At 46.5% G+C, this 17,081-nt stretch overlaps 1 protein-coding gene across 1 annotated transcript; it reads left to right on the top strand.

Annotated features, from left to right (window-relative positions):
• The first annotated feature begins 5,237 nt into the window (after window positions 1-5,237).
• On the top strand, window positions 5,238-10,877 carry GP1BB (glycoprotein Ib platelet subunit beta). The gene is made up of 2 exons (XM_033136320.1): window positions 5,238-5,379; window positions 10,130-10,877. Exon 2 carries the CDS (start codon window positions 10,138-10,140, stop codon window positions 10,741-10,743), a length of 606 nt encoding a protein of 201 aa, XP_032992211.1. The 5' UTR covers window positions 5,238-5,379; window positions 10,130-10,137; the 3' UTR covers window positions 10,744-10,877.
• Window positions 10,878-17,081: the final 6,204 nt, after the last annotated feature.

Here is a 17,081-nt window from a genome sequence, read left to right as displayed (position 1 = left end):
AGCCAGGGTCGCTAACACGTGGTTCACTACTGGAACCGGGTATGCGTGGTCCTGTAAGGCCCGGTTCAGGGTGCATTTGTAATCACCACAAATACGGACTGAGCCATCTGGCTTAACCGGTGTGACAATTGGGGTTTCCCAGGTTCCCGAATCTACCGGCTCTAAGACCCCTTGTGCGACTAAGCGATCAAGCTCCTCATCGATCCTGGGTTTCAGCGCAAATGGGACTCTACGGGCCTTGACCCGGATGGGTTGCACTGTGGGGTTCAGCCGTAGGGAAATCGGGGGTCCGTTGTACAGGCCCAGGGTTCCATCAAAGACTGATGGAAACTCCTGGCAGATTGATTCGAATTCTGCCCCTGGGGAAATCTGATTAAGCCCTGAAATGCTTAAGCCTAATGGCCCGAACCATGCTAGGCCTAGAAGGCTAGTGAATGGGCCTTTTGTTATGATGAGGTTCAGATTCTTGGTGTACTTCTTAAACTGGACCTTGAAGGTGCCCATACCCTTTAGCTGTATTCTTTTCCTCTGGAAGTCCCGCAGAACTATGGGGGCCGGGCGGAGAGGAGGACCGCCGTCAGGACAAAGCTCTTTCAGAGTCTTAGCAGATATTATGGAGTAGGATGAGCCGGTATCCAACTCCATAGTACACGGGGATCCCTCTATCTTGAGTCGCACCCTAAGCTTATTGGGCCCCGGGGACGGAAGTTGCAGTACCCTGGCTGAAGAGGTGGACTGTAACTCCTCCTCTATGTAGGCCTCATGGACACGTTGCTTGGGTCGTGCTCCGGAGGTCTTGGAGCGGCAGACTCGACCAATGTGCCCAGTTTTCCCACAGCGGCGACATGTGGCATTCCGAAACCTGCATGTCCGCCGCTCGTGGTTTTCTCCGCAGCTGGCGCAGGTCCCTTGAGGTGCGTCAGATGATCGCTGGTTCGACAATGTGCTCGTAGCTTGAGAGCTGTGGTGTCGGTCGGATCTGTCCGAAGCTCGGTGGACATCCCCATTGTGGGAATCTACTGAAGGTGACCGGTCTCGCTGTATGCGGTGAGTTCTCACTTCGGCATGTAGGCTGTAGGCCGCCTCATGGGCGTTATCCTTCTCAAAGGCTGTGGCCATATTAATTGCTTCCATCATTGTGATGTCATCTTTTGCCAGCAGCTTGCGGCGGAGACGGCTGTCTCGCACGCCAGTGATGAATCTTTCGAGAAGTCGTTCCTCGATGTCCGTGAATTGGCAATACATCGCAATTGCCCGGAGCGCGGTGATGTATTCACTCGCTGACTCTTGCGCTTGTTGCACTCTGTGCGCCAAGTCGTAGCGGCAGTGGTTCTTAGTTGGCTGAGGCGCGAGGTGTCTTGTCATAGCCTGTGTCAGCTCATCGAAAGTGCAGGCCTCTATGTCCCTGGGTGCCATCAGACCTTCCAGTAGAGTGATGGCGGAACTTCCCAGCACAGTGAGAAGTACATCTACTTTATCAATTTCCCTAGTAAACCCTTGAAGCCGAACATAGCTCTTTATTCGGCGGAGCCATTGTGGCCATTGCTCGGGGTGGCTCAAGTCGAAGTCTGGTGGTGGCCTAGTCTGCCCAGTGGCCATTTTCGTACCTTGAGCTGTCGCTTGTGTTGTGCTGGTTGATTGCGAAGGCGCTGCTGGCCCTTCCTCACTACCGGAGTTCTCCGCAGAGTCCAGCGTGACTTGATGTCGCACTCACTATGAGTGGCAGGGCGGTGCTGCAGTGCCAACTCAGGCCTCAAATCCAGGCCTCCAACTCAAGCTCACTGTGAGTGGCAGGCCTCAAAACCGGGAGGGCCAGTATCCCATCCTCGTCGCCAGTATTAAATATTCAGGAACAGTCAGAAGCCCAATATAACTTCGTTTATTCAACAGCTCACTTCCATATTAAAACAAGAACACACTCTGAAAGCCCAACAAGAAGAAGAGCCCATTTGGCAGTTGACAGTTGACAGAGCTTGCCATTAGAACTTTCCTCCACCTACGCTCTGCGATTGGTTAGAATCATAACGTGTTAAACCCAATACATAACACACAACAACATCTATCAGCCCATGACAGCATGGCCAATTGTCCAGTGTGATGGGAGATGTAGTATAATGAACTGTGGGTGGCCATAGTTTCCCCATTCCTGGTGTAGCCTCAGATCCCCACTGCAGAAATCTGCCTTCCCAGCATGTGTAAAGTGATGAAGTTGTGACAGGGACACATGATGGAATAGGCAAGGCCAACCCCTCTTCCCTTCATCACACGAAGCTTGAAGGTTCAGACTCTCTGGCGAATGTTGGGCTCAATCCATTTGAGAGCTCAAGAGCAGCAATCTCCAAGGCTGCATCTGGATGACAACAGGGAGCAAGTCCACATACAGAAGCGTGGGTGCCATTCAGGAAGGCTAGACTTTAAACTACGTGCCAGCCCAATCCCCCGAACTGTTAAGGGCACTGCCCCACAGATCGTACATCATCGCAGAGTAGCTTCCATTTGAGTAAGTGGTGGAATCTCTGGACAGGCATTTTCTGGCCACAGCAGTCTGGATCCTGAAACAGCCTATGCCTGCGAAGTTGAGCAAGGAGATCCAAAGTGGTGCAGCAAGATGACTATCGCCGTCAGTATTGGTAAGTGAGCAAGGAGCTTCATGATCTGGATTGAAATATCTATATATCTATATCCATATTATTTTATGGGAAGAAGCCACTTGGAGTTGGCCTTGTTTTATTGGGCGGCCTGCAAATGCAGTCAATAAAATCAATACAGTGGTACCTCGACTTACGAGCGACTCGACTTCCGTATTTTTCGACTTCCGAATGACCTCCGGAAGCGAAAAAATGGCCGCCGCTTCCGAAATTTTTGACTTGCAAAGGGAAAGCGGCTGCACGATACCCCGGCTTACGAAAATTTGAACGTGCTTTTTTCGACTTCCAATTTTTTTCCCGTTCCGAGATGGCGCCTTCGACTTACGAAGATTTTGACTTACGAGCGCGCCTTCGGAACGGATTAATTTCGTAAGTCGAGGTACCACTGTAAATTATATCGGGGTTGGGGAAAGGTTTTCAGTCAGGGTTCACATTCCCTTCTGGACAACCTTCCTTGGTTGCCAGGCGTAAGTCGGCAGAGCAACATATGGGAAATCCACCTTTGTAGAGTAGACTAGATTCTACTAGGGATGGGTGAATCTGCCAGTTTGATTTTCTCAATTGTTCCACTCATAAAAATCCAGTTCTCCACATTTCCACACCAGTATGTGATTTTTTTTTTAAATTTCTCATAAAAATTCAACAACATTTTTGCATGAATTCCTCCAATGGACCCATATGTACACAATTTTGCCTATATCTACACATATGGGACACGGGTGGCGTTGTGGGTTAAACCACAGAGCCTAGGGCTTGCCGATCAGAAGGTCGGCGGTTCGAATCCCTGCGGCGGGGTGAGTTCCTGTTGCTCGGTCCCAGCTCCTGCCCACCTAGCAGTTTGAAAGCACATCAAAGTGCAAGTAGATAAATAGGTACCGCTTCGGCGGGAAGGTAAACGGTGTTTCTGTGCGCTGCTCTGGTTCGGCAGAAGCGGCTTTGTTGTGCTGGCCACATGACCCGGAAGCTGTACGCCGGCTCCCTCGGCCAGTTACGCGAGATGAGCACCGCAACCCCAGAGTCGGACACAACTGGACCTAATGGTCAGGGGTCCCTTTACCTTTACCTTACACATTTTTGTAAGGCAATTTCCCCTTACACTGCATTTTTGTCTCCTATTTTCACCAATATATTTCACCCTGGTTTTTTTTTTTTTTTGCACGCATGACTTGGCTTGAGGACAGCACTGCAAAATTCAGAGAGGTGCACTTTTCAAAGCATGACTGGGTTCCGTTTGACAGGATGTGGTGGAACTCCATCCTTAACTAAGAGTGACATATGCTTTTGGATGTCGAGTCATCAGAGGCTATCAGTCCTTGTGGTCAGTCCTACCCTTGACTCTACAAGTGCACAAATTTGTCCATCCTGAGTGAATGTTTTGAGAGGAATCATGTGCAGAAAGCACCTGCAGATCTGTTGCACAACTGCATGGACCTCCTCCCTTCCACATTTATGGCAGAGACTTAGGCCCTCATCTGCACCACTTTTAACAATCATGGCTCCCCCCCCCCAAGAATCCTGGAAAGTATAATTTGTTAAGGGTGCTCAGAGTTATTAGGAGCCCAGAGATGGAAAGAAGATAAAGTCCCTACCAGAGAAGAATGGCAAATCAAGTTGATGGATTATGCCAAAATGGCAAAACTGACTGGAAGACTCGGGAATCAGGAAGACCAAGACTTTAATAAAGAATGGGGGGGGGGAATTATAATTTATCTCGAAGGCCACTGTAAGCAGTTGAAAACGTTAGCAGGATTGCAACAATGCTTATAACGTGATGAGAACTATGGACACAATGGCATAACAAAAATTTGGATTATTAAAAGAAAGATGCAGCAGAAAATATTTAACAACAGAACCCATGGAGGGGAAGGCGGGAAGTCCAAAGGTTAGTAGGAATCTTGTAACTTTGTGTTGTGGTTTGATTGTAAACTCAAACATGTAAAATCGTGTGTGTGTGTGTGTGTGTGTGTGTGTGTGTGTGTTATTAGGAGACCACTATTCCCCTTACAGAGCTACAATTCCCAGAGTGCTATAATAATCAATCCCTCTTTCCAGGGAACTCTGGGAATTGTAACTCTTTGAGGGGAATAGGGGCCTCTTTAAAAACTCTCAGCATCCTGAAAAAGCTAAGCTTCCCAGGATTCTCTAGGGTTTCAGACTGGGGCTCTTCCCAACCCTATGCAAAGTTACTGGGGTTTGAACCCCGGGACCTTCTGCATGCAAAGCAGATGCTCTGCCACCTTCCTTCCTTACAGGCCCCATGGGAACCTATTTCTGAATCCCTGCTAGTGAACTATTGCAGAATTGCTTTCTTATTTGCCATTCTGCCACAACGGGGAGTGCTCCTGAGTGCAATTCTGTTTTTGAGCGTGATGCAAAAACCAAGTCTTTCGGTCAGCAGGGAAGAAGCACCTGCTTACAGGCTCAGGCATAGGCAAACTCGGCCCTCCAGATGTTTAGAGACTACAATTCCCATCATCCCTGCCCACTGGTCCTGTTAGCTAGGGTTGATGGGAGTTGTAGTCCCAAAACTTCTGGAGGGCCGTGTTTGCCTATGCCTGGACAAGCTTGTGGGATCTCTGTGGAATGACGTGTGAGAAACAGGCTTCCTCTTATCTTTCTGGTGCACGCAGTGGATTTATCAGGATTGCTCAGCTGTGCACTTACTACTTCTCACACAGCTGGCCAGCATTCAGCTTTGGTTCTCATTCTGCAGAGGAGCGATCTGAGAGTGGTAAGTCTAAAACCATTTTCCCCACAGTTACATAGGAAACTATCCAGTGCCAGGTCAGATTGTTTGTCCATCTAGAGCAGCGTTTCCCAAACTTGAGTCTTCACCTGCTTTTGCACGAGCCAGGACTGAGCTGCGCTCCAACATCTTCAGTGACTCTGCAAGGAATTCTCAAGGACGTCTCTTGGATCATTTGGTGCATCTTTGCAATTCCCCTCAGGATATCGCAGTCTCAAGAGTTATTTTCCACCTTGGCTCTTTTGAGAGGAAGGGTGGGGTATAAATTTAATATATAACGATAATATAAAAGTAAAGGTAAAGGTACCCCTGACCATTAGGTCCAGTCGTGGACGACTCTGGGGTTGCACGCTCATCTCGCTCTATAGGCCGAGGGAGCTGGTGTTTGTCCGCAGACAGCTTCCGGGTCTTGTGGCCAGCATGACAAAGCCGCTTCTGGCAAACCAGAGCAGCTCACAGAAACTCCGTTTACCTTCCTGCCGGAGTGGTACCTATTTATCTACTTGCACTTTGATGTGCTTTCGAACTGCTAGGTGGGCAGGAGCAGGGACCGAACAACGGGAGCTCCCCCCATTGTGGGGATTCTGATCGGCAAGCCCTAGGCTCTATGGTTTAACCCACAGCACCACCCACGTCCCCTTAATGATAATATATACCCACTCTAGAGCAGTTGTTCTCAAACTTTTTCCTCTGGGCCACACTTTCCAATTAAAAATTTGCTTGCGCCACACCCAATGCTTTTATTGATAGGAAATGCACTGGAAAACAAAAAGAAACAGCTCCTAGCAGCACTTGATTTGGAAAAGATACCAATCCATATTCTGCAAATTTTAAAAAGTCAATGCTATACTACACTGAAATGTTCAAATATCTTTGATTGTCTTTGAATCTTACCACCACACCGAGATGCAATCACAAACTGCTGCAATTGAGACTTGTCAATCTAATAAGTTGTATGCCTCTTTTATTCCGTTGTATTTATCCCTGCCAAGGTACCTGGTAGATTTACCAAACATTAAAATGAGGGTAGCCTTTATGCAGGCAAGACTAAATGTCCTTCCATTAGCAGATTGGACGGACCAACATAAAGGAGTTCCTAAGGAGGACAGAGTTTGTGGTTGCAACTCTGTGTCAACAGAAGACACAATTCATGTAGTCCTTGAATGCCCTTTTTATTCTTAGAATAAAATAAAATAAAATCCTTAGAATATTCTTAGAAACAACTACATCCACCCATTGTTAAGATTGTAGAAGGCCATCTCTTACAAAGTCCTGTTTTCTGTTGTCTGATGTAGAGAAGTTATATATCCTTAGAACATCCAAATTTCTTACGAAGGCTCTACAAATTCATGAAACAAAATTTAAAGGGGGTGTGGGAAATGATTTATCCTCTAAAGGTCAGGAGTAGAAATGTAAACCACTATTAGTAGCAGTATTCTTGTTATTTTAATTTTTATCCGTGTAACGGCTGTTTGCTAAAACACAATAGGTAAAAGTTGGACGGTTAAGTCCAGTCAAAGGCGAATATGGGGTTGCGGCGCTCATCTCACCTTCAGGCTGAGGGAGCCGGCGTTTGTCCACAGACAGTTTTCCGGGTCATGTGGCCAGCATGACTAAACCACTTCTGGCACAACAGAACACTGTGACGGAAGCCAGAGCACACGGAAACGCTGTTTACCTTCCCGCCACAGCGGTACCTGTTTATCTACTTGCACTGGCATGCTCCCAAACTGCTAGGTTGGCAGGAGCTGGGACAGAGCAACGGGAGCTTACCCTGTCGCAGGGATTTGAACTTCCAACCTTCCGATTGGCAAGCCCAAGAGGCTCAGTGCTTTAGACCACAGTGCCACCCGCGCCCACACAATACGCTGAACTGCACCACCACATTTGCCACCCTCTCCTGCCACACCAGTGTGGCGCATCACACCCTCTGAGAACCACTGCTCTAGAGATATGGGCATTGCCTTCTTTCAAGTCAGATCATTGGCTCATCTATCTCTGCATTGCCTTGCCACAGTTCTGCAGCAATTCAGGCACAGATCTTTTCTAACCTGACTTGGAGACGCTGGGGATTGGACCTGGGATGCTCTGCCACTGAGCTAGGACTTTTGCCTCAAAGCCATGTCTTAAAAACTCACCCAGCGCTGGGTATCAAAGAGCTTCTAAGAGATCTGCCTGTTGCCAGCGCTCTGTCTGATATGGAGCCAACTATTCTGGTCACACAGACGCAACAGATGAAAGAATAAGCAATGGGATACTTTCCGTCTCTCTCCTGACCGGTGTGTCAGCTGATGAAAGAATACACAAGGTTTTGAGTTACGGAAAACTCTTTAAACGGGCTGCGATCCCTTTGTATGGGCTTTTTGAACAGCTCTTCTTACACAAACCTCCTGCTTCTCATTCTCTTCCCCCCCCCCTCCAAATCTCTTGTTGGTAGATTTAAAAGTATTCCTCCCAAAATATGTGACCTCTGGTTCATCCTCATTCCTTTCCTGCGGAGGGGAAGTTCTGCTCATGGAATGAGCATTCCCTGCCCCTTTCCTTTGGCAGCTCCCTACAGAAAATGTGCTCCTGGGCCTTGGGCAAGCTTTGGGAATGGTGCAGTGAGTGTACAGGTGAAACTTGAAAAATTAGAATATTGTGGAAAGGTTCATTTCTTTCAGTAATTCAACTTAAAAGGTGAAACTAATATATGAGATAGACTCATGACATGCAAATTGAGATATGTCAAGCCTTTGTTTGTTATCATTGTGATGATTATGGCGTGCAGCTGATGAGAACCCCAAATTAACAATTTCAGCTTTGGGGTTTTCATCAGTTGTATGACTGACATAATCATCACAATTATAACAAGCAAAGGCTTGGCATATCTCGCTTTGCATGTCATGAGTCTATCTCCTATATTAAACTCCAGTAGCTAATGAAAACAATTGCTTACATAAATGGACTTTTCCACAATGTTCTAATTTTTCGAGTTTCACCTGTAAATGGAGGAAGGAAATGGGCACAGTCCTCCTGCCATTCCATTAACAGAGAAGCAACCTAGGAACCATCTGAAGGAGTCTTCCTTTGAGTCAAGTAAAGGCAAGGACTTTAGCTCAGTGGCAGAGCATCTGCTTTGGATGCAGAAGATCCTAGGTTCAATTCCTGGTGCCTCCAGGTAGCACTAGGGAAATCCTGGAGTCAGTGTAGACAATACTGAGCTAGCTGGACCATTGTTGTGACTGGTGTATTGTAGCCTCCTATGCTTCTATTTAATCCTGCCTTTTATCTAAATTTAGGACTCTTTAGAGGAAGGGGCATAGCTCAGTAGCAGAGCACCTGCTTTGCATGCAGAAGGTCCCAGGTTCATTCCCTGGCACCTCCAGGTGGGTCTGGGAGTGATTCCTGCCTCGAATCCAGAAGGAGAGCTGCTGCCAGTCAGAGTAGGCAATGCTGAGCTAGTTAGACCAATGGTCTGACTCAGTATAAGGCAGTTTGGTTGGCAGCACCAATTACTATCAAGAAAAGAAAAAAGGGTACTGGGCAATTGAATTTTATAAAATAGTAAAATGACCAATGTACAGGGGCATCACTAGAGAGTTAAAAGACTTGGGGCACAAGTTTGCATATGATGTGCATGTGTTTTGCATTTGCTAATTTACTTTTAAAGATGCAAATTGAGGATGCTTTCCAGAGGGAGGAAAATAGGCTTTTGCTGCCAGAGCTTTACTCTGAACTATAGGGCGTCGGCAGGATTTTCTGGGCCCTGTACATTTTGGGTGAGTCAGGCCATTTCCCTCACCTAGGCTGAATATGCTGCAAAAATGCTTTAAAAAAAGTTTTAAAATATATATAGAATTTGCCATTAGCTCACCATCGCCATCTAGCGCCACATTTGTACAATGCACTTAAAACTCACTCAAAACGTTAGATTTGCAGCTGTATAGCCGAGTCCCTACACCCTGTTATCGCAAATGGCTACTTGTGTACTTTGAAAAGTAAAGGAAGTGCCTTTGGTCAAATTAAGATGACAAGCAGCCGGGGTCACACCGATTTTGTGCAGGGATGAGCAAATCTGTCAATTCTTATTTCTCTCAGTTTCCCATTTTTCTACTCTTAAGTTCATACCAGAGATGGAGGGGACAGTGCTCTCTCCCCCCCCCCCCAATACTGTTGTGACTCCAACTCCCATCAGCCTCAGCCAATATGGCCAAAAGCCAGAGGTGATGGGGGTTGTGTTCGACTTTCTTCGCCAACTGAGTTTGCGCAGCAGCTGGGGCGATGGAATAAAAACTTGCCTGCAATATCTTTATTTTTAAATAATAATCAAACAGCTGCAACTCACCACTCCACAACAGCCAGTACCATAAAAAGCATTTGGTCAACTTAAATACAGTTTTCAAAACCGTCAATTACCCTATCACATCGCAGCGTTCGGTGCAGCAGGTAAACTCCCCCCCCTGCTGATTAGTTAAATTGTTAAGATACTACAGGTGTGTTGAATTGTTAAGCGCTCACAGATGTGCTGCCATGCAGGTTATAATTACAAACACACACCTCTGAGTAGCACCACTGACCACATCAATATTAAGAAAACCCAACAGGTTGGAGTCCAGCAACATCTTGAGCTCCACTGTGTCCCTGATTTAGACAGCCTGCAATGTGGATCTTGCCTGACCATTCCCTTGAGGGATTGACCTGCTATGTGTGAGGGTAGTGCTTTGGTCTAACTGGCGACTCTTGCGTCTTTCAGGGTGGAAGATGATTTCCCTCCGGCTCATCCTTCTCCTCGTCTTCCTCCCTCTCGTCACTCCAACCTGCCCTGAACCCTGCCAGTGCGCCTCCACTCTCATTGACTGCACGGCAAAAGATCTTATGGACAACAACCTCCCCGCCTCCTTCCCCCCCTCGACCACCAAGCTCTACCTCAACCATAATAATCTCAACTCCATCCCCAACGGGCTCTTTGACAACCTGAAAGACCTCCAGGTGGTTCACCTGTGGGCAAACCCCTGGGAATGTGACTGTCACATCCTCTACCTGCGCTCCTGGCTCCAGTGGCAGCAGAACCGGAGCTTTTACAGGAACGTCATGTGCTCTTCCCCCTCCCATCTTCAAGGCAGGATCATCAGCTATTTGTCGGAGGATGAGATCATTTCCACCTGTCAGTACTGGTACTGTGGTGTGGCGCTCATCTCTCAGATGTGCCTTTTCATCTTCCTCCTCGTGCAAGCAGTTCTGCTTCTCCTGGTCATCGTCTACCTGCGTAGAATCCGAAGGATAGCCAAGGAAGCTAGGCGAACGGTCACCGAGTTCGACGAACGGGAAGATACGTGGTCGACTCATTCCCGAAAGGGTGCAGACTGATCAATGGGTTGGATGTGTGGGAGAAGAGGGGCGGGGGGAGTTCAGCAGAAGTCCACATTTGGATGAGATTGGCTTTGTTTCAGTAGTTTTGAAAACAAAAATACACAATATTCAGGTTGTGTGTGTGTGTACACACACACACACATATACATACATACATACATACATACATACATACATACATACACACACATATATATTATGGCCCAGCTTCGTATGAGATAACAGTGTCATCAACACAAAGGAGAATAAAGACTTTAGTTAAACCAATCTTAGGTGGATGAGATGGTATGGGGAAGGTCCATCCAATATGGATTAAATAAGATGGAAGCAAGAACACATCCTTCTGTCAGTGAGATGTCCTTGCTTAATTCAGTGGACCTTTACTAATGTGTTATGGTACCTTGATTGGATCAATAGTATAAGCCTCTGTCGATGGAATGCTGTTCAAATTTGCTCCAAGGACGATCCTGCGATATGGAGCCAAAGGCAGATTTTCAATCAATAAAAGGGTTTGCCCCCTTTTGGAGCAAATGGGCCACTAACAAACCATGGCCAAGAACAGAGCGGCCCGTTTTGAAGCCAATTTGCTCTTCTCCTAAAAATATATATATATCACTGTCACTAATCCAAGCTTTTAGTTTAAGGCCTAAGAGACCTGCGTAAAGCTTCCCAGCTATGGATAACAAGCTGGTAAGTCCACAGTTTTAAAACAAATATAGCAGACCCTGTGGAGCCTCCAGCGATGTGGGGTTGGGGTGGTCAGGGGGGTGGGCCAGGAGACAAGCTCCGTTAGTAATTCTTGAAATGAGGACGGGGTCTGGGAGGGGGGACATCACAAATGACACTCTGTTTTGCGCTGTGAAATGTCGAAGGTTAGGAGAAAAGTTAAAAATAATAGCAAAGTGCCAAGGCTTTTATTTTATTTTATTTTAAAGAAAATCACTGAATCCATCTGTTGTGAATCCCTCATCCTATGCCCATTGCAAAATAAAGGAATAAATCACAGCTACCAGAGTGACTGAATTAGTACTTTTCAAATCAGCGCCCTTTCCTGCCCACCCAGATGCAGCCGAGTGAGCATGACAGACGAAGAAGCTGCATGGCGCATGGAGGCCCAGAGATGAGCGGAGAAGTGTGTTGCCATAGATTTATGGCTCTGCCTGCCCTGCCAGGACTTACAAACCACTCTAGGGTCACGGTGCAGTTCATTAGCATGTTGCCGAGGGCGGCTACTTACGCTCTTATGAATGAGGGGCTTGTAAGAGCGCCGAGGATGCCTTGGAATCTTGAATGTGCCAAGCTAGGAAGGAGGAAGGTTTTCTCAATGGAAGGGAAATATGCAAAATGACTTCAAATAACAAAACAACACAAAGAAGAGCAATAACTCCCCCCCACACAAACACATTTAAAGGGGTATGGGGTGTGTTATGTGCTGAGTTGAATAGGATCCAAAATGCAGCAGTCTGATTGGTCCTAGAACAATAGGATTGAGATTGCAGCAGTCTGATTGGTCCCAGAACAATAGGATCGAGATTGCAGCAGTCTGATTGGTTCGCAGGAGCCACCCAATCCAGCTCCAGGTGGAAGTGAATCCGCAACCTGATTGGCATACAGGAGTATCCCGGAATTAGCCAATCACGTGGGGCCCATTGTGTAAATAGTGTATATAAAGCAAACGTTTTGGGGGAACTGCGTTCCTCACTACTATGAGCTGAATAAATAGCATGAAATTCACACTTGACTCCGAGTAGATTTCACTGGCGACGAGGATGGGATCCCGTTCAGGGTGTTAATCGGCCAAAGTCCTGGTTGAAGAGGAATGTTTTTGCCTGGTCCCTGAAGGTGTGTATTTACGGATGCCAGGGCCCGGTGATCTTCTTCATGCAACCACTGAGCTATGACCCTTCTCCTGAAGTATCAATGAGAAACCTATGGCCATCAAAATATTGGACTCCAGCTCCCATTACCCTAAGCCAACACTTGGCTATAATGGGAATTAGAGTTGGTTAGAGCGTAGTGCTGATAAAGCCATGGTTGCAGGTTCGATCTCCATATGGGACAACTGTAGAATCATAGAATCATAGAGTTGGAAGAGACCACAAGGGCCATCCAGTCCAACCCCCTGCCAAGCAGGAAACACCACCAAAGCATTCCTGACAGATGGCTGTCAAGCCTCTGCTTAAAGACCTCCAAAGAAGGAGACTCCACCACACTCCTTGGTAGCAAATTCCACTGCCGAACAGCTCTCACTGTCAGGAAGTTCTTCCTAATGTTTAGGTGGAATCTTCTTTCTTGTAGTTTGAATCCATTGCTCCGTGTCCGCTTCTCCGGAGCAGCAGAAAACAACCTTTCACCCTCCTCTATATGACATCCTTTTATATATTTGAACATGGCTATCATATCACCCCTTAACCTTCTCTTCTCCAGGCTAAACATACCCAGCTCCCTAAGCCGTTCCTCATAAGGCATTGTTTCCAGGCCTTTGACCATTTTGGTTGCCCTCTTCTGGACACGTTCCAGCTTGTCAGTATCCTTCTTGAACTGTGGTGCCCAGAACTGGACACAGTATTCCAGGTGAGGTCTGACCAGAGCAGAATATAGTGGTACTATTACTTCCCTTGATCTAGACACTATACTCCTATTGATGCAGCCCAGAATTGCATTGGCTTTTTTAGCTGCTGCATCACACTGTTGACTCATGTCAAGTTTGTGGTCTACCAAGACTCCTAGATCCTTTTCACATGTACTGCTCTCAAGCCAGGTGTCACCCATCCTGTATATTCCTGCATTACAAGGGGTTGGATTAGATGACCCTCGGGATCCCTTCCAACGCTATGATTCTATGATATGTCTGGAGGGCCACAGGTTGCCCTAACTGTAACCTTGCTATATAGTTGGTTACAGATGCAGGTGGCACTGTGGTCTAAACCACTGAGCCTCTTGGGTTTGCCGATTGGAAGGTTGGTGGTTCAAATCCCTGCAACAGAGTGAGCTCCCATTGCTCTGTCCCAGCTCCTGCCAACCTAGCAGTTCAAAAGCACGCCAGTGCAAGTAGATAAATAGGTACCACGGCGGCAGGAATGTAAACGGTGTTTCCGTGCACTCTTGTTTCTGTCACGGAGCTCTGTTACGCCAGAAGCGGTTTAGTCATGCTGGCCACATGACCCGGAAAGCTGTCTGTGAACAAACACTGACTCCCTCTACCTGAAAGCAAGATGAGCTCTGCAACTCCATACTCGCCTTTGACTAGACTTAACCATCCAGGGGTCCTTTACCTTTTCCTTTATCAAAACAAAATAAAAAATAAAAAAATTCCTTCCAGTAGCACCTTAGAGACCAACTATGTTTGTTCTTGGTATGAGCTTTCGTGTGCATGCACACTTCTTCAGATACTTTTTTATAAAGAAAAAACAAAATAAAAAATAAAAAAAATCCTTCCAGTAGCACCTTAGAGACCAACTAAGTTTGTTCTTGGTATGAGCTTTCATGTGCATGCACACTTGGTTGCATGCTTCTGCCACCACCTATTGCCATGATAGATTCTCACAGAAGAATTTATGGAGTAAAACTAAGCTAAACTCCCATGGGCTAACTTCCTTTGTTCAAAACTAAATAAAATAAAATAAAATCATTCCAGTAGCACCTTAGAGACCAAAGGGACTCCACACGGACCCCTCCTGATGGACGCAATACCACACTAGATCTGTACATCGATTGCTTCCACCGCAGAATCCAAACGGATGTGACCAGAAAACACCACCGCTTACAACAAAATCTAAACCATGCTGAAAGGAGAGCCATAGATAATCTCAGGAACAACCCAGACATTATAATTAAAGAGGCGGACAAGGGTGGAGCTGTCGTCATCATGAACAAAACTGATTACATCCAGGAGGCTCGCAGACAACTTTCCAATGCCACCTTTTACATAAAATTGGACTCAGACCCCACAGAATAATACAAAAAAGATGCTACTGGAAGGAATTTTTTATTTTATTTTGTTTTGACTATGGCAGACCAACACGGCTACCTACCTGTAACTGTTCCTTTGTTCAGTTTATCTGATGTTTTACCTCCATATGTTGTTCTGCATGCTGCCTTTTGAAAAGCTTTTGTGTGGGCCTTCTTAGCAGCACTGCCTCTCAGCATCCAAGAGATGGCGCCCAAACCTCACCTGTGTCTCCCTTTCCTGTATTATGATTACCTGATCTTTCATCGCTGTGGTAGTAAGCTAGCTTTCTGCTTCCTTCTCAGGACAGGCCTTTAATTTCCTCCTATTGATCGTGGCCAGAGAAGAAAGGTGAAATGGAGATTTTATTTCCAGGACAATGGGCCCCCTTATATGAAATGCCACAATCCTCTTTGTACAAAAAAACCAAAAACCTTGGCCAGCGAAATGAAGGGACTTCACCCAGGCTTATTTTGTATTTTTCTCACGGCAATTTTATATATTTTATTATCAGCTGTCTAAAATTCCACCTCCCTCCTCCCCTACAAACAGAGGAGATGAATTGCAAAACTCCTGCATTCCATTGATGGAGGAGATAAACCCACAGTAACTGGGCGCTGGTATTATTTTATAATAGGCTTTTAGAAAAAAAAATCCCCAATATTTCAATAGCGGGGGTAATTACTACACTCTGGCAGAGTGAACTACCTTTTCTCTCTCAATGCTACGTGTCTGTGACCGGTAACATCATTCGGTAACAACGCTGTGGGACTCTGCCCCTGGGCATTGCAAACCTCACTGGATACAGCTCCTCCTTGCGTAAAATCTTTCATTTCCATTCTAAGGGCATGCCCACACTGCAAAAAACAAGCTAAGAAAATTTTCTTTCTTGATGTACTGTTCCATTTATGAAACAAAATAGAAAATTCTTTCCAGTAGCACCTTAGAGACCAGCTGAGTTTGTTCTTGGTATGAGCTTTCGTGTGCATGCACACTTCTTCAGATACACTCTTGGTCCTCCGCCTCCCTATTACTCCTCTTTCCTTGTGTGCAACAGAAATGGGGTTTTTTTGGGGGGGGGGGTTCCTCCTCCGACGCCCCTCCTCCCTCTTCCGAATCTCCCCTTTTGGCGGCACCACTTCTGTTGCACACAAGGAAAGAGGAGTAATAGGGAGGCGGAGGACCAAGAGTGTATCTGAAGAAGTGTGCATGCACACGAAAGCTCATACCAAGAACAAACTCAGCTGGTCTCTAAGGTGCTACTGGAAAGAATTTTCTATTTTGTTTTGACTATGGCAGACCAGCACGGCTACCCACCTATAACTGTTCCATTTATGTCCCACTATTCCTCCAAGTAGCTCAGAGTGACGACTCTCTCTCCCACTTTCCATGTTATCCTCAAAACCAGGGTTCCCCCTCTCCAGCCGGAGCTCACAGGAGCTCAGCTGTGGCACCTCTTAGGTGGGCACTATTGGCATTCTAAGAGAACAAGGGTTCATGGTGTGTTCTGGCACCTCTTTTTCTAGAAAAATAGCACTGTTCGCAACAACCCTGTGAAGTAGATATGGGCAAGAGATAGTGATTGGCTGAAGGCGAGATGTGGAATCCTAGATTCCTAGGTGGAATCTTGTTGTTGTTCAGTCGATCAGTCGTGTCCGACTCTTCGTGACCCCATGGACCAGAGCACGCCAGGAACCCCTATCCTCCACTGCCTCCTGCAGTTTGGCCAAACTCATGCCAGTCGCTTCGAGAACACTGTCCAACCATCTCGTCCTCGGTCGTCTCCTTCTCCTTGTGCCCTCCATCTTTCCCAACATCAGGGTCTTTTCTAGGGAGTCTTCTCTTCTCAGTGGAATCTAGACACATATAAAAACCACTTTGAAAATGCTTTTTCTAAAAGTGTTTTTTAAAAATACATTAACTTTTCCATAAGGCTCGCCATTGGCATCTAGTGTCCCGTTGTATATTGCACTTAAAACGTTTTATTTGCAGCTTTATAGCCGAGTCTTTGGTCTCACGGCGGCCAACCAGAAGACTATGGGAAGATCACAAGCAGAACGTGAGCATAATAGCACTCTCCTGCCCACCAGTCCTGGCAACTGGAAATCAGAATTCTCAGGATTTTTTTAAAAAAGGAAAATATACCACTATAAATGTTGGGCTTGACAATACAGTGGTACCTCGCAAGACGAATGCCTCACTAGATGAAACACTCGCTAGACGAAAGGCATTCGCTAACGAAAGGGTGACTCGCAAGACGAATTTCCCTATGGGCGCAACTCGCAAGACGAAAAATTTCCGCGTTTTCCCCCCGTCAAACCGCTCTTCCCCCGTTGGTGCTTCGCAAGACGAAATTTTCGCTAGGCGACAGCACTCGCAGAACGAA

Source organism: Lacerta agilis, chromosome 17, assembly GCF_009819535.1.
Source record: "Lacerta agilis isolate rLacAgi1 chromosome 17, rLacAgi1.pri, whole genome shotgun sequence".
Classification (NCBI taxonomy): Eukaryota; Metazoa; Chordata; class Lepidosauria; order Squamata; family Lacertidae; genus Lacerta; species Lacerta agilis.
Note: the sequence above shows the minus strand (reverse complement) of the source record. Positions and strands in the feature narration are given on the sequence as shown.